The sequence below is a fragment of the Neoarius graeffei genome, chromosome 27, assembly GCF_027579695.1.
Source record: "Neoarius graeffei isolate fNeoGra1 chromosome 27, fNeoGra1.pri, whole genome shotgun sequence".
NCBI classification, from domain to species: domain Eukaryota; kingdom Metazoa; phylum Chordata; class Actinopteri; order Siluriformes; family Ariidae; genus Neoarius; species Neoarius graeffei.
The window spans coordinates 33,706,083-33,732,988 of NC_083595.1; the positions used below are offsets into that span (position 1 = coordinate 33,706,083).

At 41.4% G+C, this 26,906-nt stretch overlaps 1 protein-coding gene across 1 annotated transcript in view; it reads left to right on the plus strand.

Annotated features, from left to right (window-relative positions):
• The window catches only part of brsk2b (BR serine/threonine kinase 2b), a 421,778-nt gene that overhangs the window by 291,154 nt on the left and 103,718 nt on the right, over positions 1 to 26,906 (plus strand). The window contains exon 5 of the mRNA XM_060911874.1: positions 14,358 to 14,474. Within this exon, the coding sequence (XP_060767857.1) occupies positions 14,358 to 14,474 (117 nt within the window). The remainder of the gene's footprint in view (positions 1 to 14,357; positions 14,475 to 26,906) is intronic.

The following is a 26,906-nucleotide window of genomic DNA, read 5'->3' on the forward strand; positions in this document are numbered from 1 at the left end:
AATAATTCCTGATATTTCACTCCGATGACGTCATGTCAAATGTTTTCCTGCTGACTTGATGGGTGTTGTCAAAATGGCAAACCGGTTCAGAATTAAAATTCTTTTGATTAACTTGCGGGTTTTTTTTTGTATGTTTGTTTTTTGTGGATGTGTCTATATAATATAAAGAACATTACATGGTGGCACAAAGATATGAAGTTCATATCTTTGTGCCACCATGTAATGTCACATATATATATACACACACATACATACACACACACAAAACCCACATTTGATTCCTTTGATTGCAGGCTTGAAATTGCTCTTTTTGACAGACAGAGTTTATGATAGAGGCCCAGGGCATAACAGCCGCCTTGCTGACAGAAAGCATGTCCTCTCCTCAAGGATGCCTTTATTGGTTCTGAGTGTTAGTGTTGGTCACCCATCAAGTCAGCAGGAAAACATTTGACATGACGTCATCGGACTGAAATATCAGGAATTATTATACATACAGAATGCTTTTTCCATGGAATAAAAACATGTATTCTATTCCCTTCTAGTGGGTTTACTGATGGCATGCAATATTGTTTTCATATCGCTTATCCTACATGTATTATGTCACTCTACCCAATGGAGAATGAGCGTGCAATATTGTTACAATATTGCACATTGTCAAGACAACACAACGTCACACGTCAGAGCTCATGCGAAGATTTAATGACAAAACTTTTCTGCTACGCATGCGTAGAATCATTTCTTTGTCCGCTGGGAAAGAGAAACAATATTGCATGCCATCAGTAAACCCACTAGAAGGGAATAGAATACATGGTTTTATTCCATGGAAAAAGCATTCTGTATGTATAATAATTCCTGATATTTCACTCCGATGACGTCATGTCAAATGTCTTCCTGCTGACTTGATGGGTGTTGTCAAAATGGCAAACCGGTTCAGAATTAAAATTCTTTTGATTAACTTGCGGGGTTTTTTTTGTATGTTTGTTTTTTGTGGATGTGTCTATATAATATAAAGAACATTACATGGTGGCACAAAGATATGAAGTTCATATCTTTGTGCCACCATGTAATGTCTGTATATATATATATATATATATATATATATATATATATATATATATATATATATATATGTATACACACACATACACACACACACAAAACCCACATTTGATTCCTTTGATTGCATGCTTGAAATTGCTCTTTTTGACAGACAGAGTTTATGATAGAGACCCAGGGCGTAACAGCCGCCTTGCTGACAGAAAGCATGTCCTCTCCTCAAGGATGCCTTCATTGGTTCTGAGTGTTAGTGTTGGTCAGGGGAGGATAATGACCATCCATCTTCTTCAGCTCTTTCCTCAAAGGGTAGCCATAGAGAACTAGAGGGAGGAAAAGTTAATGTGAGGGGAAGGGTAGGTCAAGTGGACGCCCTAGAAACCCACAAAGGTGGAAGTGTTGCCAATGGGAAAGTGAAACACTTTGGTAATCACACCAACAAATCCACCAGCACAACCTTTAGAGTAAACCCCCAACCTCTTATAGACAAATTTTTGACAGATGTGCTTGCAGCAGATGCCACTCTAGCGTGCCTCAGTCTGAAGGACCAAATTTTCGATCCTGATTTTCCTGAACAACTTTTTTATTGATTCTTTCTTCTCGTGTGTTTGACACATGCTGCTATTGAGTGAGAACTTCAATGACTTTCCTAACAGCTGATTATGTACACGTACTCTATGTTCTGGCTTCGACAAACAGAGGAACTCTGGATCATTTTGTGAAAAACAGTACATTGTGGTTCTGGTTTAATTCCTGATAGCAGTTGCAATGTCTTGTAATCCCTTGGTCTGTGTTGCATTCCAGTCAGTTCCCATCATTCCCACTCCACTGTTGGTTGTTTTTCATGGATGCGATTGTGTGAGACCTGTAGACCATTTCCTACCTGCCAGTCTCATAGCAGGCTATGCAGAGAGACAGACTTTGTGTTCCTCTTTGGACAAACCTAATAGTCAAGTGAAAATGGAATGGCCAGCATCCAGCTGAGTTAAATCCTCAGCTGCCTCAGAGAGAATGCAAAACTTTGTCTGATCACGCTCCTGTCACTTGATTAAGTAATTTGGAACCCGGCAGGTGAATTCAAACCAGTGGACTTTGCAGTGAGACTTTTAAGCAGCCCAAAGCAACAGAGAGTCATTACCATCCTGAGGACCTGAAAGTTTAGAGAAAAATGTTGAAGAATGATTGTTTATAGATGTGGTCTGGTGGACACACTGGTTTTCCTGAGCTGATGATTATTTGTGGCTTGTTTTGTAAGACAGTTAATTACAAAAAAGTTAAACATTGAAGATGATTACCATTAGTGTAACCACATTAATTGGCGATTGGTGATGTTTTTAAAATGGCATATTTCGAAAAGTTTCTTTTTGATCTTGGATTTTGCTCTTGGGCGGCACGGTGGTGTAGTGGTCAACACTGTTGCCTCGCAGCAAGAAGGTTCTGGGTTCGAGCACAGCGGCCGACGGGGGCCTTTCTGTGTGGAGTTTGCATGTTCTCCCCGTGTCTGTGTGGGTTTCCTACGGGTGCAAAGACATGGTTAGGTTATATGAGGTAGTTCAAAGACATGGGGCAGCCATGGCCTGAGGTTAGTCTGAAGTGCCCTTGAGCAAGGGTGCCTAACCCCCCCAACTGCTCCCCAGGTGCTGTAGCATAGCTGCCTGCTGCTCTGGGTATGTGCGTATGTGTGTGTGCATGAGTGTGTTCACTGCTTCAGATGGGTTAAATGGAGAGGTTAAACTTCACCGTGTGCTTAAGTCTGTGCTTGAGTGTACATGTGGCAAACAAAGGCTTCTTGGATGTACTCCATAGTGTTTTGTACCTGAAGCTCCTACCTAGTCAAGGTGAAAAGACTTCAAAGACCAATGCAGGTCTGTAAGTTTATCCTGAGAAGATAAAATACGATGCTAAAACAAGGAATCAAAGCCAATCATCAGAAACGTGGCCCATTTGCTGTTTTGGTTGCTGATTTAACCCTTAGAACCCAACGGACACAGATTGCATCCAAATTCATTCTCGGTTGAATTGCTCACAAAGTCTTCACTGCAGTGAGATGGATTACATATTGCATGAGATGGTATGACTTGACCTTTCCAACAATGCTGGCTGCTTGTCTATGCAATAAGGTCTTGGTAAGAAAAAATAATTTTGAATTTACATCCAGTTTAACCATGGTTACAATCTGCATACAGCTCTGCATTCAACTCCATATACATTACTCTAGTTAGCTCATCTGTCCATAAGGCCGGTCATGGCGTGGTGTCCGTCATCCACAATTCAGTTAAATCGTATCTCCTCCGTCAGTTCTGCATGGATTTCTGTTCCAATTGTTTTGTTTAAAAGAACTCATCACTCCACACAAAACTTGGTTGTTGTTTTGCCAAATGTTTTGCTAACGAGTTAGTAATTAGGCCAAATTAACAAATTTTTCCAGGCCTCTCATTAGAATTTTATCTCCTCTCGCAGTTCTCACCCAATTCCAGTTCTGATCGGTGTTTTGGGTAGATCTTCCCTCTGGGAACAAAACTTGGTCATTTGTTTGTTGAGTTTCCTGTTGTAAACGATTTGTTTACAACTTTGTTTATTTTCAGTGAAATCGTGTCTCCTCCCTCCCTCAGTTCTCAATGGACTTCAGTTCTGATTGTTTTATTTGAAAGAACTAGACCTTCTGCACAAAACTTGGTCATTGTATTGTCTATTTTTTTGCTAACAAATTAGTAATTATGTCAACTTAAATTCTCTTCTGACTAGAATTGTATCTCCTCTCTCATTTATCATGCGAATTCAGTTCTGACTGATGTTTTGGGTTGATCTTTCCTCAGGGAACAAAATGTAGTCCTTTGTTGCTTTTCCTGTTGTAAACAATTTGTCGTGGAAATTGGTCCTCTCTCACATTGCCACATTTCAGTTCTGTTTGATGTTTTGGTCATCATGGTTGTTTTGATGGCAGGCCAGATGAGCTACTACATCCTTGACGTTCTGGTTTGAATTACTCATCATGAACTCATCATTAGGTAGATATGGAACACACATCACAAGAAAGACCAGAACTGGATTTTTGTAATGATGCTAGTCACATTTGTACATTACAGCCTCACAGCAAGAAGGTCTGGGTTCGAGCCCCGTGGCCGGCGAGGGCCTTTCTGTGCAGAGTTTGCATGTTCTCCCCGTGTCCGCGTGGGTTTCCTCCGGGTGCTCCGGTTTCCCCCACAGTCCAAAGACATGCAGGTTAGGTTAACTGGTGACTCTAAATTGACCGTAGGTGTGAATGTGAGTGTGAATGGTTGTCTGTGTCTATGTGTCAGCCCTGTGATGACCTGGCGACTTGTCCAGGGTGTACCCCGCCTTTCGCCCGTAATCAGCTGGGATAGGCTCCAGCTTGCCTGTGACCCTGTAGAACAGGATAAAGCGGCTAGAGATAATGAGATGAGATGAGTATTTGTACATGCTGAAGTAATCACATTATGAATACAGATCAAACTTCTGCAAAGTAATATATTGACTAATTCTTTCACCCATTTTCACACTCCTGCTTCTCAGCTGAATAAGTCACAAAATCTCTATTGCTTCTCAGCATACCACATATCAAAATTAACAGCAGAACTAACCCATTCCGATGCTTCTAGTTATTTCTCTGTGCGATAAAGCTTTGTCGAGTAACCTGTTTTTAAAAATCACAGCAAATAAAACAATGACATTTACCGTATTGCCATGAAACACTATGCACATGTTTTTGCAAGTCATAGAATATCCTACCATCATGGTTCTGATATCGCCAGACTCCAGACAATCTCCCCCAAACAATTATGAAAAGATATCTCTACATCCACCATTTTATAGTGAGATACATCTAAAAACATAACTGATGGAAATATATGTTTGGCATGCTTGAACTGGAACAGGCTGGTCTGATTGCTACTTGTTTTGGTGAGTTCAATCCTTGAGCTTTATCTTCGCTCGCACATTCTGCTCTCTGCTTAATGAAGGTGATGTTGACCAGTAATGTCTTTCTTCTTTTCATAAGACGATGATCCTGACGGGTGATGTAATGGTACATAATGTCTCTCTTTGTTCATACGAGAGTGTAGTCTAAACCAGTGATGTAATGCTTCATCACCCATTTACGTTATGCATAGATAACTTCATCAATTAAATCATCATCATCCAATCACAGAGCTACAACACACTCTTGAATGTGAATATATATCCATGTTTGTCCTACAATAAACTGAGAAACATCTCTGAGCAGCTGTGTCTGTGGCAGTGACTGTTGGCTCCCGGATCGATCCGTGAGGCAGAATCTCCCAGATATCCATGAGGCAGAATCTCTTAGGTGGCAGAGGTCTACATTCCTAGATCATACTTTGCCAATTCAACCTTCTTCGGTACAGACAAATCAAACCCTAACAATAGCACTTTCATATGACACATTCTTTTTTTTTTTCAGTCATATAAAAGCTAATATAAAAATGTGCATGTATTATCATATCAAATGATGAAAGAAAGATCTGGATAGCCTAGGCTGGAAAAAAAACAACAACAACAACAACCATGACATACAGCATGCATTGGCCTTATAATGGCCAAGATAATAGCTTAAAAGTAAAAGTGGTGAAATTACCCAGAAAATAGCTTAGGGTTTGTAGCGTTAAAAAATAAATAATATAAATAAATAAACCCTTAAATATAAACTGATTAAGAAGAATTACCACATGTGGTGTGATGTAATAATGCTGGATGTGTGTGTGTGTATAAGACCCAGGTTGTTGTGTCCCTTACTGATTTTTGACTGCGGTCGATAGCAACATGTTAGTGGCAGGTAAATTCATCTCATTATCTCTAGCCACTTTATCCTGTTCTACAGGGTCGCAGGCAAGCTGGAGCCTATCCCAGCTGACTACGGGCGAAAGGCGGGGTACACCCTGGACAAGTCGCCAGGTCATCACAGGGCTGACACATAGACAACCATTCACACCTACGGTCAATTTAGAGTCACCAGTTAACCTAACCTGCATGTCTTTGGGGGAAACCGGAGCACACGGAGGAAACCCATGCGGACACGGGGAGAACATGCAAACTCCGCGCAGAAAGGCCCTCGCTGGCCACAGGGCTCGAACCCGGACCTTCTTGCTGTGAGGCGACAGCGCTAACCACTACACCACCGTGTCGCCCGGCAGGTAAATTGTTGGAGGAAAAAATGATACAAGGAACTGATTTCGTTGTAATTCTTCAAGGTCTCAGCCAACAAAAGTCTTCTTCTCTCAAAAATATGAATAATAAGCAAGAATTTATCTTAGTAACTCTTTACTGAGAGTAAAGAGCCTTTACTGCTCATAAAAAGCAACAAATTCTGTACCTTGTTGTTGAATATACTTTATTCATCCATTTCATGCCATACTCGGTCACATTCTATAACTGCTGCCATTTAAAAAACTGAATAGAGGATCGATTGCATCACTGTTATTTTTGTCTGCTCTTCATTAAGATGATTAATTTTTGTTTATACTGATAATCAAGCCCTTAATACACTTGACTACAGCTTCAACAAGTAGCAGCAGGAAACCATCCTTATCATGCTAAGTCATAGCTGTGTTTGTTAGCCATGTTATGGGACACCTGGGAAATTTAACTCCGCAGCAAGTATTGTGAACATTAGCAAAAGTTTGTTTGCTGATATTGACTTAGCCTTCCTCGGATCACCCTGAGATCCTTTACCCACCTGGATGTGAAGAGCTGCCAGGCTTCTGTACTCCGTCTGAGAATTTATCGATTTGTCATAGTTGTATTTATTCTTTTTTTTAGAGTAAGTTGAGTAAGTTTAGCCATTTTTCACCTCTAGTTGCAGTGTGCTCATATCTGAAGCATGGGCTTTTCTTAGGCCCTGGTCACACTACAGCTTACAATGGGTTTGCGAATACTTGCTGGTTAATTTCCCTGAGGGAACCCACCCAAAGGGATCAATAAAATTTTATCTAATCTAATCTAATGAAAAATTGGTAACATCGCCACCAATCATGCAATACATGGCAAATGTTCTCCAGGCTTCGCAAGTTGTCTTTTATTATTTCTCCACCTCATCAGTGGCCAAAAACGTCATGAAAAATTTCAGTGCATGCATTGAAATTTGATGGCAATGTTTTCGTCGGTAAACTAAGCAGCAGATACTCTGAGATGGGTTTGGAAATATTTCCTGAAGCTTGGGGAACCTTCGTCAAGCCTCTTGAGATGAATTTGCCTCGAATCCATGTCCCTGATGCTCGCGGGAGCCTCATCAACACAGCGGCTCGGCAGAGCCTAACCTGTGCCAAGACTTAAAAAGTACATTTACATTCGGGGATCCTTCAGAGCACATTGTGCATGCGCTGGGGACCCAGTCATTATGGGAAACGCCTTATGCTGATTTGAGTGCAGTCAGCATGTGCATATAAGGACTCTGTTTTCACAGAGACTTTGAAAAGTATTCTGTCAGGTATGCGGCAGTAGACAGATCTAAGTGCAGGAAGAGTGTTTATTAGCAGGCATGATATTTACAAAAACAAAACGTGAGGCAAGGTCAGAGTAACAAAAAGAAATGAAACCGAAAGCAGCATCATAAACATCAAGTCAAGTCAAAGTCCCTCTCACGCCAGAATCTGGTCTTCCCAGGCAGTCTCCTGTCCCACTACTAACCAACTCTTTAAGGCATATGGGTGTGGCACCAATCTCCGTTTCAATAGCCCTGGGCCTCTCGCCTATAGACCCCTTTCACTGACGTCACCCGAAACCGGAAGTAAACAGACCTTGCGCCATTTTGGAAGACCAACAAACTCGTGATTGGGGAAAATAACGGCAGCGGTATGTGAACCCACGAGAATAAAGTGGAGTGGCAAACGACTTAAACAAACAAATCTGAGCTGTTTTATTTATGATTTATTGGCCCAACAGTAGACTTGAAAGAAACCTGTGTGAGACTTGGCAAAAAACTGTGGATATAATGGATAAGTCTGTGCATGATCTGCAGACACTTTGAGGTAAGCAAACGCAAGAAATTCAGATTTAAAACATGCTAAATTGGCCCCAAGTTGATAACTGGATGAGGAGCAAGCCTCCCAGACTTCTACAATTTAATAATAATAATAATTTAGGATGGTTTGGGGCTTGCTCGCTGCTGCCAGGTTGGTTGTTGAGTAGCCTGACTGTTTTTTTTTTCTTGCGTGTGGTATCATTGTTGACGCGAGGTTGTTTTTTGAACATGTCAATGCGGACACGATTTCCCCTGATGAGTTATGACTTCAGACGCGATGCGTGTGTGGAGGTGTGGAGTCCGCGTGATATGTGCGTAAGATAGGCTTCTCATGTGTTTGGAGAGCCGCGCTCTGAGACAAGCGCAAGGCTTCTCATGTGTTTGGAGAGCCGCACTCTGAGACAAGCGAAAACACACACACACCCCCAAGGGAAAAAAAGGGACCCCCCGAAAATATCGGCATAGTTCGAACACTGAGTGTAGGCACTGGGTGTAAACAACAAATAGTTTACAATGTCTGGGTAGCAAACAGATGGCAGAATTGGTGTCCGGTCCTCCTTATGTTTCCATTCTCCCTTGCCCCGAGTCTTATCATATGGGTCAAACCCATCAATCACAGCCAGTTTCTCCACATACCGTGCCCTTTCTGCAGCTGGTAATGTACTCACATAACCCGAATTATCATCCATCGTGTCACTTTACTCTCACTCGTACTTTGTTTTATATTGTGAGTGCATGTACTTGGTCTTCCAATATGGCGCCTAACAAAATCTCGCGGCGCGGTGACGTCATGTGAAAGGGGTCTATACAGCTAGGGAGGCTAGTTCTCTGGTAACCGTGAGAGTTTGACTTCCCCACTCACATCTGTACTGCAGCATGCCTTGCCAGATGGTAGTTGGTACCATTTTTACGATGGTCTTTGGTATGACCCGACTGCAAGTAGAACTCGCGATCTCCCGGTCGAGAGGCGGACATGCTAGCTGCTAGGCCAACTCGTGGTCATCATAAACATGGCTAGAAACAAATGTGACAGTGAAAATTATATTTCACAAAGTCTCTGTGAAAACAGCGTCCTTACTGTATGCGCGTGCTGAAATTAGCATCAGGTGTTTCCCATAATGACTGGGTCCTGTGACTGAGTGTGGCCACTCGAGTGTGTGAAGGCATAACAGTCAAGTGTTCACCTGCTGTGCGACCACAACTTTTAGCTTGCCTGTATATCGGCATGCATCATCACCAAAACGCCTCATTTTCATTGATAACCCATCACAAAGCATCGTGAGTTGTAGTGTGACTGTAGCTTTATTCTTCTGTTAGCTAGTTGTGATGTCAGAGTCACATAGTTCTCTGTTACTATAGATGCATGCTTGAATCTTGTGTTCTACACAAATATGAACTTCCCAATCTCCATGATGATTTCTTTAACTCGAAAGGAAAGGCTGCCTGAGAGCAGCAGGGATTTTGCTATGTTTGCTGTATTAGCCGTATGTTTGCAGTATTAATCCTGGTATATGGTAGACATATTTGGCAGATTTGACAGACTTTACTGTTTCACCTCTCACTGACTGTCAGAGTCGTAACTTACCAGGAAGTCGGAAGTCAAGGTGCTCCCATACACTAAAGACCTGGGGGAATCTCACAGTTCCTGCTTGCTGCTCTACTTCATCATTGCTGTTTTTTTCTTCTTTCCAAGCTGATCCACTAGTATTAGTACTAGTAGTATGCTAGTATGCTAGATTATTGGCTTGTGAAAATAGTGTGCTTAGGAGAAATGTGCGCGTGTGTGTGTGTGGTTTTATCATCCCTCTAGCATCTCCTGATTAAATACAAAGAGGAAGATACTTTTCAGAGTATGGAGTGTGGACCTAATTACATTTAAATGTTTATTTCACTTCACATCACATCACATTACATCACGCGTTTTAAAGGGATAGTTCGGGATTTTTGACATGAATCTGTATGGCATTCCCATCAATAGTGTTGTGCAAACACACTGACTTACCCCTGACAGCATCCTGTGAGTCCAGTTCTTGTCCAGTTTTGGTCCAGAAGAAAGTAGTCCGGCAAGTTTGTTGGGGTCACGAAAGTAAAACGTTTTTCGTCTCAAAACAGTATGTGTTCAAAAGAGTGATATATTTGCATCACAAAACCGTTGCCAAATAAAAAGTCAGACCTCGAAATCGCTTGGCACTATTTTCTCTCCCTCGGTATCACTGCGCGCTGTCATGTTGACATCTGCGCAGGAATCAACACCTTTCCCATTGTTTGGCAGTGATTAGGAGTTCAGATCAGCGGCGCTAACAAGCTAATTTGAGAGCAAGAACAGCGACAAATTTATCACCTTCTATAACCTATACAATAATATATTTGTGAAAATGGTGCGCACTTGCGACTATCCAGGCTGTAGCAACAAAGATGTGGCTGAATCTCCGCACACATTTCACCGTCGTAGTCAGACATGTTGTCGCTAACTTTGCTAGCAGTAAACAATGTAGTGATGTGTCGGTCGCGAACGATCCGGTTCAAAGAGCCGGCTCTTTGAATTGAACGACGGGAGCCGGCTCTTCGGTGGGAGCCGAGTTGGGGAACCGAATCAGTTTTTTGTCCTTAGGTGCCTGCTGAAGGATGATTGTCTATTTGACAACCATGATCATTGTTTTGTTGCCGTGAATTCCTAAAGCTCATGATATAAATTGTCGCTCATAAATTGACAGGTTCGGTCGGCAACCGCCTCGGCATGGCCAGATTAATCTGCGGTATACAACGAGACAGTCATTATAACAGGAGCATATTTGCTGTTCCAGCGGCTTCTCATTACTGGTGGAGCAGAGTGCGGCACTTTTTTCTCTTTTTCCATGCGCTCAAGGTGCCACATATTTTGTTGCATATTGTTCTGTGTTTGTTAAAATAATTTCCAACTTTGCTTCATAGTTTCTTAGGCCTGATTTATACTTCATAATTTATTTTGTGGCATTTTGTTCAAGGTCGAGTGTGAAATAAAGCCATAAAGGATAAACAGTTGATGTCTTCTGTGTATTTTATATTGGTAATATAACACAGTTTTGTATTATGTTTGTGAGAAAATAATTTATTAATTGGTAAGTAAGTTTTATTTCTATAGCTAGAACATTGTTACACTGCTATATTTTACAAAGCTTTACAATGGCTACAAAAACTAAAAAATAAAATGGAAAACATCCTATTGATAAAATATAAATAATAATGTAATTAATTAACTAGTTAATTGCAGCAATTAAATCAAAAATAAAATCTCAGGAGCCGTTTGGGAGCCGAAAGAGCCGGCTCCTTATAGTAAGAAGAGCCAAAAGAGCCGGCTCCCGAAAAAGAGCCGAAATTCCCATCACTAAAACAATGAATGAAACAGCCGTGGCTGTCACCTGGCGGCAGCGCGCAGTGATAAGAAGGGAGAGAAAATAGTGCCAAGCGATTTCGAGGTCTGACTTTTTATTTGGCAACGGTTTTGTGATGCAAATATATCACTCTTTTGAACGCATACTGTTTTGAGACGAAAAACGTTTTACTTTCGTGACCCCAACAAACTTGCCGGACTACTTTCGTCTGGACCAAAACTGGACAAGAACTGGACTCACAGGATGCTGTCAGGGGTAAGTCAGTGTGTTTGCACGACACTACTGATGGGGATGCCATACAGATTCATGTCAAAAATCCCGAACTATCCTTTTAAGGTGTTTTAAGGTGAATGAACAGAAAGCCTTTTATTGAATGAAATGATCTTATACAACATACCATTACATCCTTAATTAGTATACAGCCAAATTTGTAAAAGATATTTAGAGATTTTAAGAAGGATTGCTGTGTGTATGAGATGATTGTCTAGACCAGAGGTTCTCAACCTTTTCTACTTAGAGGCCCACCTATTTGTACTTGTAACGAGTCGGGGCCCATTAAAAATGCTCCCCAATTATTTTGGCTCATCTATTCTATTAGAATCTAATAATCTATTGTAAAGTGTATTAATGGGATGCGACATCACTCCCTGTTACAGATGGAGCCCAGGAATTAAATAAATGCAATAAAACCAAACCATTTTTAATTGTAGGTATTGTATTTAAAACTGTATGGATGTGCCAGAGCCAACATAAAACCATGCATGCAGGGCATTCTCAGTCCAAAGGGATTCATGATCCAAAAGTGGAGTCTGGTCCATTAACACAAGAACTTATTGCTATGTTTGTGTACAGCCAACAAGCAAGTTATTAAAACCAAGAAGTCCACTCAAAAGAAGTGGATATAGAAACCGGTCAATGGGATTAGATCCTTAGACATTAATAAAGAAGGATTTTTCCTATGAGTTGGAAAGTTATCCATCCGTTGAGTTCCCTGACATCTCAAACTACCTGGTGCTGCAGACATCGTTCTACACGGACACACAGATGAAAACCTGGAAGCACATGGAGGAGTACAACCTTTTATATGTGTCCGGGTTAAAGATCTGGGGATCAGGACACTACAAGATAGACGGTGGTAGATGGATCTAAGTGCAGGAAGAGTGTTTATTAGCAGGCATCATATTTACAGAAACGAAAGCAAAACAGAAAGCAGAATCATAAAGCAGAGTATTTAAACAGCGTTATAAACGTGACAGTGATAATGATAATACTTCTCAAAGCCTCCTGTGCATGCTGATTGTGCTCAAATCAGTATCAGGTGTTTCCCATAACGACTGGATCCCAAGCGCGCACACAACTTGCTCCGTGAGCGTGCGTGGCCGCACAAGCTGTGCCAGGTTCAAGCGCGCAAAGACGTGACAGTCAAGTGTTCATCTGCTGTGTGACCACAACTTTTAGCTCATGTGTATATTGCCACCAAAATGCCTCATTTTCATCGATAACCCATCGCAAAGCATCATGAGCTGTAGTGTGACCGTAGCTTAATGAGGCAGATGTGATGTCGGATGCAACCCAGCAATTGTACCATCCATCCATCCGTTTTGGCATATCACTATAGTGACATGGCCACTCTGACGGCTTCAGCCATCAAAGTCTCTAGCAAACATTACAGTAGTGGTTTCCCGTTGCCTTCTACTGGATTATTAAAGAGGTTTTCTCCTCTCAATTATTCACACCTATGGACAATTTAGAGCCACCAATTAGTCTAACCTGCATGTCTTTGAACTGTGGGAGAAACCAGAGCACCCGGAGGAAACCCACACATACCCCTTTTCCACCAAATCAGTTCCAGGGCTGGTTCGGGGCCAGTGCTGGTGCTGGTTCACAACTCGTTCAACTTGCAAGCCAGCTGAGAACCAGTTTGCTTTTCCATAGCTCGCGGTGCTAAGGGAAGCCACGTCATTACGTCGCTGTATACGTCAATTACGTCGCGGTACACGTCAGTTACGTCGCTACATTTGCATAAACCTTGGCACGAATATCGAAGCGAAAATAACGCGGAAGAAGCAGCAGCAGCAACAACAACAATAATAATAATGGATGACTTTGCGTTTGTACAGCTGCTGCTTCTCGTCGCTTAAAAATGGCGATCTTTTGCGCTCTTGTTATTGTTGTTGGTCTTAACAACTCCGCTGACATAAGCGGTTCTTTCCTCTGGCCCAGCAGAGAGTTGGTGCTAGCCTGGAACCGGTTTTTCTGGCCCCAGAGCCAGTTCTTTGTCAGTGGAAACAGAAAACCCGGTTCCAAACTAAGCACTGGCCCCGAACCAGCCCTGGTGGAAAAGGGGCAACAGACCACGCAAACTCCACACAGAAAGGCCCCCATCAGCTGCTGGGCTTGAACCCAGAACCTTCTTGCTGTGAGGCAACAGTGCTAACCACTACACCACTGTGCCACCCAATTGTACCCTACTACGAGTAAAAATTAGCTTCAACTTGGAAAAAAAAATTGTAGCCCACCAGATGGCGCTTAGTGGGCCGCAGCCCAGTGGTTGAGAAACACTGATCAAGACCCTGTGAGAAATTTAAAGTCCTGTGCCTGCCTAGGAACCCCTGTCCTTATTACTAAGGTCTGATGTCGGTGAATGTGCAAAAAAGCAAAACAAAACCAAAAAAAAACCACCACAATATAAGAAAAACTGCAATTATAAAGATTTGACATCCTGTTCATTCATACTAATCTGGTAACTAATTTGATATTAGAAAAGTACAATAAACAGGCAATAAAATGGCATCACTTCAATGTAATCTATAATTAAATCTGCATTTAATCACAGTCTGTATTAGATCTAATCAGTTAACTGAAATTGCCTGAAGTCATCCAGCATCTCCATGTGTTCTGATTTCTCATGTAAAACATTTGCGTCTTTTGTTCAGCCACAGAGACCTGAAGCCAGAGAACCTGCTGTTGGATGAAAAGAACAACATCAGAATAGCAGACTTTGGAATGGCTTCTCTGCAGGTTGGAGACAGTCTCTTGGAAACTAGCTGTGGGTGAGTCATACTTTAATAGCAGCTTTCACAGACGTCTGTCTCCATGGCAAAACAATCCATACGTTTATTGCTTGCTGTTGGTATATCACAGAGATACTAAAAATATCAGGGTCCAGAATCAATCATTTCAAACTTAAGTGTAGATTTGTTCACAAGTCTGTTTTTGAGATGCTGAACACACTGATTGAAAATAATAATAATAATAATAATAATAATAATAATAATACAGTGGATATAAAAAGTGTACACACCCCGTTAAAATGATAGGTTTTTCTGATGTAAAAAAAAATGAGACCACGATAAATAATTTCAAAACTTTTCCCACTTTAATGTGACCTATAACTTGTACAATTCAATTGAAAAACAAACAAATCTGTTTGGGGGACAAACATAAAATGTACAATAAGCTGGTTGCATAAGTACGGAAGCCGCGAGAGGCCCTTCATATAATCTTTTTTTATTCACCTTGTTATCCCGAGATAACGACATAATTAATTCAGGATCTCGAGAAAACAACACAACTAATTCGAGATCTCAAGAAAATAAAACCGTTATTCCGAGATCTCAAGAAAACAAAACAATTATTCAGTGATCTCGAGAAAACAAAACAATTATTTCATGATCTCAGCTGGATCACTGTATCTCCGTCGGTAGAGACGAAGCCGGGCCAGTCTTCTGCAGAGGTGCTGCGGACTAATTTTGAAATTATCCCTTATTAAAAGACTTAATGCAATCTCTCCCTGTGTCAAACCCTGATCAAAATATTGCCTTATTAAGTGATCGATTATTCCAGACATTCTAATGACCAAAGTTGCGTCTATACAGAATGAGAAATAGCCCCAAAGTCAGCATATCACAAGTCTCTTGGCGTACCTGAATGAACCATTTCTCAGCTGTTTACTCGAGATCATGAAATAATTGTTTTGTTTACTTGAGATCACGGAATAATTGTTTTGTTTTCTCGAGATCTTGAAATAACGGTTTTGTTTTCTCGAGATCTCGAATTAGTTGTGTTGTTTTCTCGAGATCCTGAATTAATTATGTCGTTATCTCGGAATAACAAGGTGAATTAAAAAAAAGGATTATATGAAGGGCCTCTCTCGGCTTCCATACATAAGTGTGTACACCCTTAAACTAATACTTTGTTGAAGCGCTTTTTGATTTAATTACATCATTCAGTCTTTTGGGGTTGGAGTCTATCAGCCTGCCACATCTAGACTTGACGATATTTGCCCACTCTTCCTTGCAAAAGCGCTCCAAATCTGTCAGATTGCGAGGGCATCTCTTGTGCACAGCCCTCTTCAGGTCACCCCACAGATTTTCAATTGGATTTAGGTCTGGGGTCTGGCTGGGCCATTCCAAAACTTTTTTGGGGTCACTGTCATGCTGAAAGATGAAATTCCTCTTCATCTTCAGCTTTCTAGCAGACACCTGAAGGTTTTGGGCCAAAATTGACTGGTATTTAGAACTGTTCATAATTCCCTCCACCTTGACTAAAGCCCCTGTTCCAGCTGAAGAAAAACAACCCCAAAACATGATGCTGCCACCACCATGCTTCACCGTGGGTGTGGGGTTCTTTTGGTGATGCGCAGTGTTGTTTTTGCGCCAAACATACCTTTTGGAATTGTGGCCAAAAAGTTCAACCTTGGTTTCATCAGACCATAACACATTTTCCCACATGCTTTTGGGAGAGTTGATGTATTTTTTTTTTTTTTTTGCAAAATTTAGCCAGGCCTGGATGTTTTTCTTTGACCCTACCCCATAGTCCAGACATATGGAGAATACGGGAGATTGTTGTCACATGTAGTGCACAACCAGTACTTGCCAGAAATTCCTGCAGCTCCTTCAGTGTTGCTGTAGGCCTCTCGGCAGCCTCCCTGACCAGTTTTCTTCTTGTCTTTCCATCAATTTTTGAGGGACGTAGTTCTCAGTAATGTCACTGTTGTCCCATATTCTCTCCACTTCTTGATGACGGTCTTCACTGTGCTCCATGGTATATCTAATGCTGTGGAAATGTTTTTGTACCCTTCTCCTGACTGATACCTTTCAACAATGAGATCCCTGTGATGCTTTGTAAGCTCTCTGTGAACCCTGGCTTTCGCTGGAGGATGCAACTGAGTAAATGTCTGAACTTTATTTGGGATTAATCAGAGTCATTTTACTTGATGTCAGGTGTGAACCCAAAAAGACTGAATGCTGTAATTAAATCAAAAGGTGCTTCAACGAAGTATTAGTTTAAGGGTGTGTACACTTATGCAACCAGCTTATTGTACATTTTGTTTTTCCCCCGAAACAGATTTATTTGTTTTTTGATTGAACTCTACAGGTTATAGGTCACATTAAAGGTGGGAAAAGTTTTGCAATTTTTATCGTGGGCTCATTTTTTTTTTTTAACATCAGAAAAATGTGTCATTTTAACGGGGTGTGTAGACTTTTTATATCCACTGTAGTAGAAAAATCTTTTACTCTGAGCTCTGGTTTCAGATCAGTTTGCAGAAACACAAGATCAGAAAGGTGGATGGTTGATGGTCACAGGGTTAGGCGATGCAATGGGATGTTTTTTTAGGTAAAGACATGCTGTCGGGGCAAGTAGTTAACAGAATTTGATATGCTCTTGAGCATTACAGAAACATTACATTGTCTGTAAATTGAGTGATTTAAAATAGATGTGCATGTAGTGTGCACAGGACAAACATCCTGTTATATTATTATTGCAAGCCTCCTCAGACAACTTGCCTTTCTGTAGCAAATGTCACAGTCGCTACATGCCTCAATACCCAATCCTCCTCGGTCTTCTTTTCCTCCAAGTTATGACACGGAAAAATCCCCAAAGCTGTAATTCATGATTTTTTATTTTTATTTTATTGAGCTTCGCCTTAACATAATTGAAAATAATATGTACAAGAAAACACAATAATAAGTACGATTACACGTAGGCAGCGTCACGACAACAGTTTACACCAATTACTGTGGGTTAATAAAAACAAAACAAAAGAAGATGGATAGATACGCTAATACACTAAAATGCAATGCAATGCAATTAAAAAAAACAAAAACAAAACTGAACATTAATCTAAAAACAAGGTAATGGGGCTGGTAAGGATGTGTGACTTGTTACATTTCACACAGACAGTTTTCCATGAACGCGGGTCTTGTACGTTATACACAGAGATAAGTGCATCATGATAGTAAGCTTGGAACAAAAATTTAAACTGTATGAGAGAAACCTGAGTTAACCTAAAATGTTCAGGAAGAGAGTTCCAAATTCTAGTGGTTCTCACAAAAAAATGATTACTGGTGTGTCACAGTTCAACACTTACGAGGACGAAAGGAGATTACATTGGGATTTGTAGTAGATCTATTTAATCTAGGTGGTATCAAACGACTGGGTAAAACATCAGATAAGATTGTTACAATAGCATTTATGACCTTAAAAAAAATCATGTCCAAAAACTCGTGCCAATAGCAATGGCAACAAAACGGTTCACTCCACATGCAGTCTGTCGACCTCCGTTTGATCACAAAACAATAAAGGTTTCCCGAATCAACATGTCAGCAACTTCAAATCAATATTAGATTAGATTAGATTCACTTTATTCATCCCACATCGGGGAAATTCACGTGTTACAGTAGCAAGAAAATGTCAAACAGATAACAAAATAAAACTGAAATAAAAATTAGACAAACGAAGGATTAAATACAGAGGGCTATTTGCATTATCTACCGTGAAAAAGTATAGAAAAATTGCCTTATTGAGAGGCTCGGAAAAATTGCACATTACAGGTGGACTCTGTATATATACACACATATATACATCTCATCTCATTATCTGTAGCCGCTTTATCCTTCTACAGGGTCACAGGCAAGCTGGAGCCTATCCCAGCTGACTACGGGCGAAAGGCGGGGTACACCCTGGACAAGTCGCCAGGTCATCACAGGGCTGACACATAGACACAGACAACCATTCACACTCACATTCACACCTACGGTCAATTGAGAGTCACCAGTTAACCTAACCTGCGTGTCTTTGGACTGTGGGGGAAACCGGAGCACCCGGAGGAAACCCACGCGAACACGGGGAGAACATGCAAACTCCACACAGAAAGGCCCTCGCCGGCCACGGGGATCGAACCCAGACCTTCTTGCTGTGAGGCGACAGCGCTAACCACTACACCATCGTGCCGCCCATATATATATATATACACATATACATAAACATAAGTATGCATAAAAATAGTTTAGGGCCTATATTATTGCACATAATAATTGCATCGATGAGAGATGGCAGAGGTAGTAGTGGTGAAGTAGTGCAAATTAAACGATTAGTGAAATGTTAGTGTCTCATTTTCTGGATCAAGCCGAAAAGTTTGTCTACTTCGCCGGCGCTGATTGAAAATTATGTGATTGCATTCTTGCACGCTGATTGGCCAAAGCTCAGACGGTATTCGTGAACCTTACGCGCCATGCTGATTTCCCCCCAATCAACGCACAGGAATGCAATCGCATGATTTTCAATCATGGCGGCACTGGTAGAGTAGATGAACTTTTTGGCTCAGTTCAGAAAATCAGCGACAGGGGACACTGATATGGATTTGAAGTTGCTGATATGGTGATTCAGGAAACATTTATTGTTTTGTGATCAAACAGAGACTAACAGATTGTATGTGGAGTGGACCGTTCATGAATTACAGTTTTGGGGATTTTTCCGTGTCATAACTTGTAGGAAAAGAAGATCGAGGACAATTGTGTACTGTCGCTAATATCAGAGCCACTCCTACCGTACCTATCCCTTGCACTGGCTTTACCTAATCTGCATGTCTCTGAACTGTGGGAGGAAACCCACACAGACACAAGAAGGATGTGCAAACTCCACACAGAAAAGCCCCATCAGCCATGAGGTTTGAACCCAGAACCTTCTTGCTGTGAGGCAACAGTGCTAACCACTGCACCACCATGCTGCCCTAAACCCTAACGCTAGCAGCATTTAGTGTATCTTTTTAGACATAATTTAATCACTGACATGGAAAGGTGTACACGAGAGGCAGATAATATTGCATTTTAAATTTGTGGAAGCACTGTTGCAAGTTAGCAGGAAAATTTACATGCTAGCTAATGACTGAATCTAACAAGCTAGTGTGTAGACCTTCATGGTTAATACAACCCCGATTCCAAAAAAGTTGGGACAAAGTACAAATTGTAAATAAAAACGGAATGCAATGATGTGGAAGTTTCAAAATTCCATATTTTATTCAGAATAGAACATAGATGACATATCAAATGTTTAAACTGAGAAAATGTATCATTTAAAGAGAAAAATTAGGTGATTTTAAATTTCATGACCACATCTCAAAAAAGTTGGGACAAGGCCATGTTTCCCACTGTGAGACATCCCCTTTTCTCTTTACAACAGTCTGTAAACGTCTGGGGACTGAGGAGACAAGTTGCTCAAGTTTAGGGATAGGAATGTTAACCCATTCTTGTCTAATGTAGGATTCTAGTTGCTCAACTGTCTTAGGTCTTTTTTTTGTCGTATCTTCCGTTTTATGATGCGCCAAATGTTTTCTATGGGTGAAAGATCTGGACTGCAGGCTGGCCAGTTCAGTACCGGGACCCTTCTTCTACACAGCCATGATGCTGTAATTAATGCAGTATGTGGTTTGGCATTGTCATGTTGGAAAATGCAAGGTCTTCCCTGAAAGAGACGTCGTCTGGATGGGAGCATATGTTGCTCTAGAACCTGGATATACCTTTCAGCATTGATGGTGTCTTTCCAGATGTGTAAGCTGCCCATGCCACACGCACTAATGCAACCCCATACCATCAGAGATGCAGGCTTCTGAACTGAGCGCTGATAACAACTTGGGTTGTCCTTCTCCTCTTTAGTCCGAATGACACGGCGTCCCTGATTTCCATAAAGAACTTCAAATTTTGATTCGTCTGACCACAGAACAGTTTTCCACTTTGCCACAGTCCATTTTAAATGAGCCTTGGCCCAGAGAAGACGTCTGCGCTTCTGGATCGTGTTTAGATACGGCTTCTTCTTTGAACTATAGAGTTTTAGCTGGCAACGGCGGATGGCACGGTGAATTGTGTTCACAGATAATGTTCTCTGGAAATATTCCTGAGCCCATTTTGTGATTTCCAATACAGAAGCATGCCTGTATGTGATGCAGTGCCGTCTAAGGGCCCGAAGATCACGGGCACCCAGTATGGTTTTCTGGCCTTGACCCTTACGCACAGAGATTCTTCCAGGTTCTCTGAATCTTTTGATGATATTATGCACTGTAGATGATGATATGTTCAAACTCTTTGCAATTTTACACTGTCGAACTCCTTTCTGATATTGCTCCACTATTTGTCGGCACAGAATTAGGGGGATTGGTGATCCTCTTCCCATCTTTACTTCTGAGAGCCGCTGCCACTCCAAGATGCTCTTTTTATACCCAGTCATGTTAATGACCTATTGCTAATTGACCTAATGAGTTGCAATTTGGTCCTCCAGCTGTTCCTTTTTTGTACCTTTAACTTTTCCAGCCTCTTATTGCCCCTGTCCCAACTTTTTTGAGATGTGTTGCTGTCATCAAATTTCAAATGAGCCAATATTTGGCATGAAATTTCAAAATGTCTCACTTTCGACATTTGATATGTTGTCTATGTTCTATTGTGAATACAGTATCAGTTTTTGAGATTTGTAAATTATTGCATTCCGTTTTTATTTACAATTTGTACTTTGTCCCAACTTTTTTGGAATCGGGGTTGTACAATATAAAGGCAAAATGGTAGTTGGAACAAAAGAAAAGTGTTGGATATAGCAATATTTCCCTCAGAAGTGTTGGTAAATTGCTAACAAAAGACTCGGTACAACTAAAATCCCAGTGTAAGTATTAGCATCGAACACAAAGTCGTGTCTGCCGTCCCTACTGCTTCTGCCATATTGAGAAAGATAAACCTTGTGTCACACCAATGTTGTGAACTCATAGTTATTAAAAATGTCTTCCGAAGTGGTGAATAACAGAAAAATGTATTTATAAAATTGCCTTTTTTCAAAATCACTGTAAATAAAACGTCATTTTAGCTTACATACATTTCTATGCTAATATTGCCTGCTGTTGTTCAACAAATCCTGCAAACCAGTGAGTTCCTACTCCCCGATACTTTGAGTCAGTGGACGACTTTGCAGATAAAACTGTTCTTATCTGCATGCATCAGGAAGCGTAGCCTGATAGCCTGACCTGAGGTGCAGTCTGACAGCAGAGATAAGTAAAGGACAGCAAATACACAAGGGCTTTTAAATTTTTTATTTTTTTGAGGGTCTATAAGGTCTAGGGTGGCACGGTGGTGTAGTGGTTAGCACTGTCGGCTCACAGCAAGAAGGTTCTGGGTTTGAGCCCCAGGACCGGCGGGGGCCTTTCTGTGTGGAGTTTGCATGTTCTCTGCGTGAGTGTGAATGGTTGAGAGGAGAAACCCTCTATAATAATCCAGTAGAAGGCAACAGGAAAGCACTACTGTAATTCTCCCAGAGACTTTGATGGCTGAAGCTATCAGAGCGGCCATGTCACTGTAGTGATATGCCAAAATGGATGGATAAGGTCTAGACGTTCAGAGCCCATAAGCTCTAACACTCTCCATATGATCTGGCTGCATAGCCTTCTCTTCAGTTTAAAGTAAAAATGCTCATTATTTCATCAGTGGGACTATTATCTCAATAAAACACTTGGCATTATAGCTGAGCAAGACATATAAAAGGAGGCGAGATAATAGGTTGGTACTGTGTATACTATAGAGTCATCCCTCAGTGACCTCTGATTCCACGTCTTTTCTTCATATTAGCGAGTGCTAGCGCTAGGAAAGCATTGCGCTGGCACTAGCGTGCTGAGATTATTGATTGTCCCCTCATGGCTGCCTGGCCCATCTCTAAGCGCAGATATGACAGTTTTTAATTAAACACATTCATCTTTAGCCTCCTCGTGTGCTCTCTGCTTGACACAAATGTATTCTGTTTACCACAGCTAATGGACTTGGGTTGAATATAAAATGGTGGGCATTTCACACACATGTACACAGTGAAACGCACTGCTTGTTTTACATAGTGTATTTTATGCCTCCTTTATTTGTAACCGAGGCTGACTTCTCATTTGGTGGACCGACCCTGTTTTTAATTCACTAAGCCCTCATAGCCACTCTGCTAGATAGGTTAAGTGTTTAGCGCTGTTGTTAGCAGGACAGTCCAGAGCTAGCATGGTTCCTCAAGTTATATTGCGATTATATTGTGCTTATCACGTTTGTGTTGTGGTTTAGTAAAGATGGTGGTTTAATGAGCTAACAAAATCAATAACAATGTAAACAAAAGCTTTCTTTCTCTCAGGTATAGGAAGTGTGATGCTACAGAGAACGCATTTGCAATAAATTGTATCCATATTAGCGCAAGGTTGTGCTAATGTGACAAAAAAAAAGTTCACTAATGAGCAACGAGCATGTAAATGTATTTTTATGATTAAATGTATATTGTAGAGAGCTTTATCTGTGACGAATCTCAGTCATCCAGGTATATAGTAATCTGTGGTTGGTTGAAGAGAGCAACTGGACTTGCTTGAAGATTCTTGAAAACGTTACGAAATGTTTTCAAGAATCTTCAAGCAAGTCCAGTTGCTCTCTTCAACCAACCACAGATTACTATGTACCTGGATGACTGAGATTCGTCACAGATATGTTTCTACGCACTTTGGGATGAGTTCCCTTTGACTGGTGCAGGAGTATGAGAGGACTTCCAGATAACTGGCAGACATCTTAGCCAGAGAGGATCGTTTATTTTTGTCAACCTGGAACGACCATCATTGAACAGAGGTGGGTGTCTGACATCTTTTATCAGCCACCTACAATGCAGCCATCAGCATTCTGATTCGGATTATATGATGATCCATGAGAGGATAAATACTGAATACTCCCTATTAGTCAGACAGAACTGAGGAAGCCTTTAGGATGAGAGGCAAAACGTTTTCAAGAATCTTCAAGCAAGTCCAGTTGCTCTCTTCAACCAACCACAGATTGTAGAGAGCTGTTCAAATAATTATGGGTTAAAAGCAGTGGGCAGCCACACTACAGCGCCCAGTCAGGGGTTAGGTACCTTGCTCAAGGGCACTTCAGCCCAAGGCCACCCCATGTTAACCTAACTGCATGTCTTTGGACTGTGGGGGAAACCGGAGCAAACCCATGCAGAACATGCAAACTCCACACAGAAAGGCCTTCGCCGGCCGCTGGGTTCAAACCCGGGACCTTTTTGCTGTGAGGCGACCGTGCTAACCACTACGCCAATCAATGAAGGCTCGTTGATTAGCATGGGGCACGAAGGCCAGCCCATATGATCCAATCCAATGACACCTTTCTGTTTTAGCCACCATTAACTTTTTCAGCAGTTTGTGCTACAGTAGCTCTTCTTTGGGATTGGCCCCATGCGAATCAATGAGCCTTCAACACCCGTGACCCTGTCGCCGGTTCACCGGTCGTCCTTCCTTGGACCACTTTTGGTAGGTACTAACCACTGCATACCAGGAACACTCTGCAAGATGTGCCATTTTGGAGATACTCAGACCCAGTCATCTCTCCATCACAATTTGTCCCTTGTCGAAGTCACTCAGATCCTTACGCTTGCCCATTTTTCCTGCTTCCAACACATCAACTTCAAGCATTGACTAGTCTCTTGCTGCCGAATATATCCCACCCCTTGACAAGTGCTATTGTAATGAGATAGTCAATGTTATTCACTTCATCTGTCCGTGGTCATCATGTTATTGCTGATTGGTGTACACATCTATTATCATGGTAGTGGCAGTAATACTGGAGCTGCAAAACCAGCAAAAATGTTACATCTGGCCTTATTTTTCGCCTTCTCACTCTGATCGCGAAGAGATGAGGTGCTGCCAGAACTCTGGTGCAAATCATTTTTACAATAAAAGCCTGCGTTGCACTTTTTTGTATTGGTTTTGAAAATGTGGGCTTCTGTCCACACACACCACTAACAGCAGCACCTGAAAGGAAGATAAATTCTGAGGGGTGTTGTATTTCCTATTTCTGAAGTTCACCTTAGGGGATGGTTGTGGTTAAGGCATTTGTTTTTGATGGCCAGTTGGAAATGCTTAGTTCACAGTGCTGGACTGATAGCTGTCAGTGCGAAAAGGCATGCAAAAATAATTTATGATTATTATTAATTGTTTAATATAGCAGGCATTTGAACGAACTTGCAGTATTCTGAACAGTGCAAAATAAAGCATTTGGAAAGGTAACGTGTGCACATTAAGCAATCAGTGTAGCATTCATGTCTGAACTGTTGTATGGAATAAAAGATAAAGTGTGTTGTTACTGGAAAATAATGATGCAGCTCACTGTGAAGCACAGTTACTGTTACCCATGGATTAAAGCAAAAAAAAATCATCTGACTGAAAAAAAAAGCTCCATGTCGTTGGCCCCTACCATGTCAGCGATGCGTCAAATTTTAAACGCCGTGTTGTCCATTATCCCCTAGGCCCCTACTTATAGTACATTTACATAATTTTAACAAATGACTAAAGCTAAGGCAAGACTTTACCATTGTCATTACTGGCTATTCATGATGAACCATCAAGTTTTCAGCGCAAAGTGCAAATTTATTTCAACAATACTTTAGTAATGCACAACAGTGGTTCAGAGAAAAGTGCAAGTGCAGTCGAACTTGAACCATGCTTTCAGAAGAGTGGAACAGAAAGAAAAATAGGAAAATCTGTTGAAATAAAGCCAGGAAACAAGAAAAGTAAAGTGAAAGTTCACTTTTTCTGCTTCTTCGCAGTGAAGCCAAAAGCATCTAGTTTGGCAACACCCGATGCCTGTTTTTGTTTCTTTTTCCTTGGCACAGCAGCAGGAGCTTGCCATTATCGCCCATTTCATTTCGCCAAGCCCATCTCCACTTATTCTTTACCGTTTTGTCGATGTCTGACACATCTGTGCCTTCATTTAAAAGAAGCACGTCCATGCTGGCAAAACCGAAAGTAATTTGACGCGCTCTAGTGATGGAAATCGAAGGGCCTATGTCTGGTGAAATATGGCCTTATACGCAGTACTCGAGTTGAGGGGGGATGTGGGGGGAGGCATCCCCCTTCTGAAATAAAAATCTCAAATCATCCCCCTTATAAAACGGCCATCCCCCCATCACATCCCTTGGGCCATTTTACCAATTAATGTGGAAATTAGCCTACTATTATTTTAACAAATATTACTACCATTTCAACATTAGAGGCTTTGCGCAGTGATAGCCTACATGTAGCCGGATAAAAAAGACGCATATTTATTTATTCGGTTGCACCTCTCATTCACACCTATACAGCTAAACAGCTACTTTTGCAAACTCTGGGCAGAGTGGAGATTTCTGAAAACTCCATCTTCAGACACTCGTGTAAATCGGGAAAACGAAGCAGCAGTGGGCGAGAGGGCGCACGTGAATATAATGAGTCATAGGTGTGAATCTTTCACCGAATGCCAATTGTCCCGGTTCTTCATGAAATCGCACGCGCACGCACAAATTTGTTAGGTTAACTTTCAAATAAATGTTCTTGTGCACTTGCGACACCGGAGCCACTTTCCTGAATTTTGAGCTTTGGAGTATTCGCTTCTTTATCTATTTAACCAATTAATTTATTTGTCACATACATTAAATTACTAATGTAAACCATTAGTAGCCTATTTAAGCAATAGCTGTTTTCTCCACTGTTTTCTGACCTTTTGTACTTAGTGAATAAGACACTTCATTACACTCCACTGACCGACATCCAATTCCGGACTTTTTTGAAAATGTAAAATATAGGCCTACGAGATGTTTTTTTGGGACTTAATTTGCGTTGGTCCTTCACTATTAATTTTTGAGACTGACGAGGCACTAAATACTGTGGAATTATTTTCTCCTTACTATGAAGTTTGGCATCTTAAACAAGTGTCGGGAAATCTTGCAGCCCGACTCTGCAGCCTCCAATGTTTAAGCGAACTGCTGAAACCATAATGTTTAAAGATTAAATCGTAGGCTAATCAAACCAAAGAAAAACACAGTCTTTCCAGAACGTTGTCTGCCGAAGCCTGTTTAACCTACAAAAGGCTTAATAGCAAAGGTCTTGCTGCGGCTTCAACAGGACTGTTTAGATTTTTCACCTGATCACCTTTCAATAGGCAAATATCATTATTATTACTACTACTACAATAGGCCTAGCATTAGTAGTAGGCAAGTAGTTGCCTAGTAGTAGGACAGCCAGATTGTTTCATCAGTGGAGCCGCCGTTAAAAGGAAACTGATGCGGAGCGCCGCGGCTCGCCTCGGGGTGAATCGCATCCCGAGGCGTGGGGCTGGCCTGCCCTGGCAGTGCTGGTTCGTTGGGGAGAGGGCAGAGGTCGCTGGCTGCCAAGTTTGGAGAGGCTG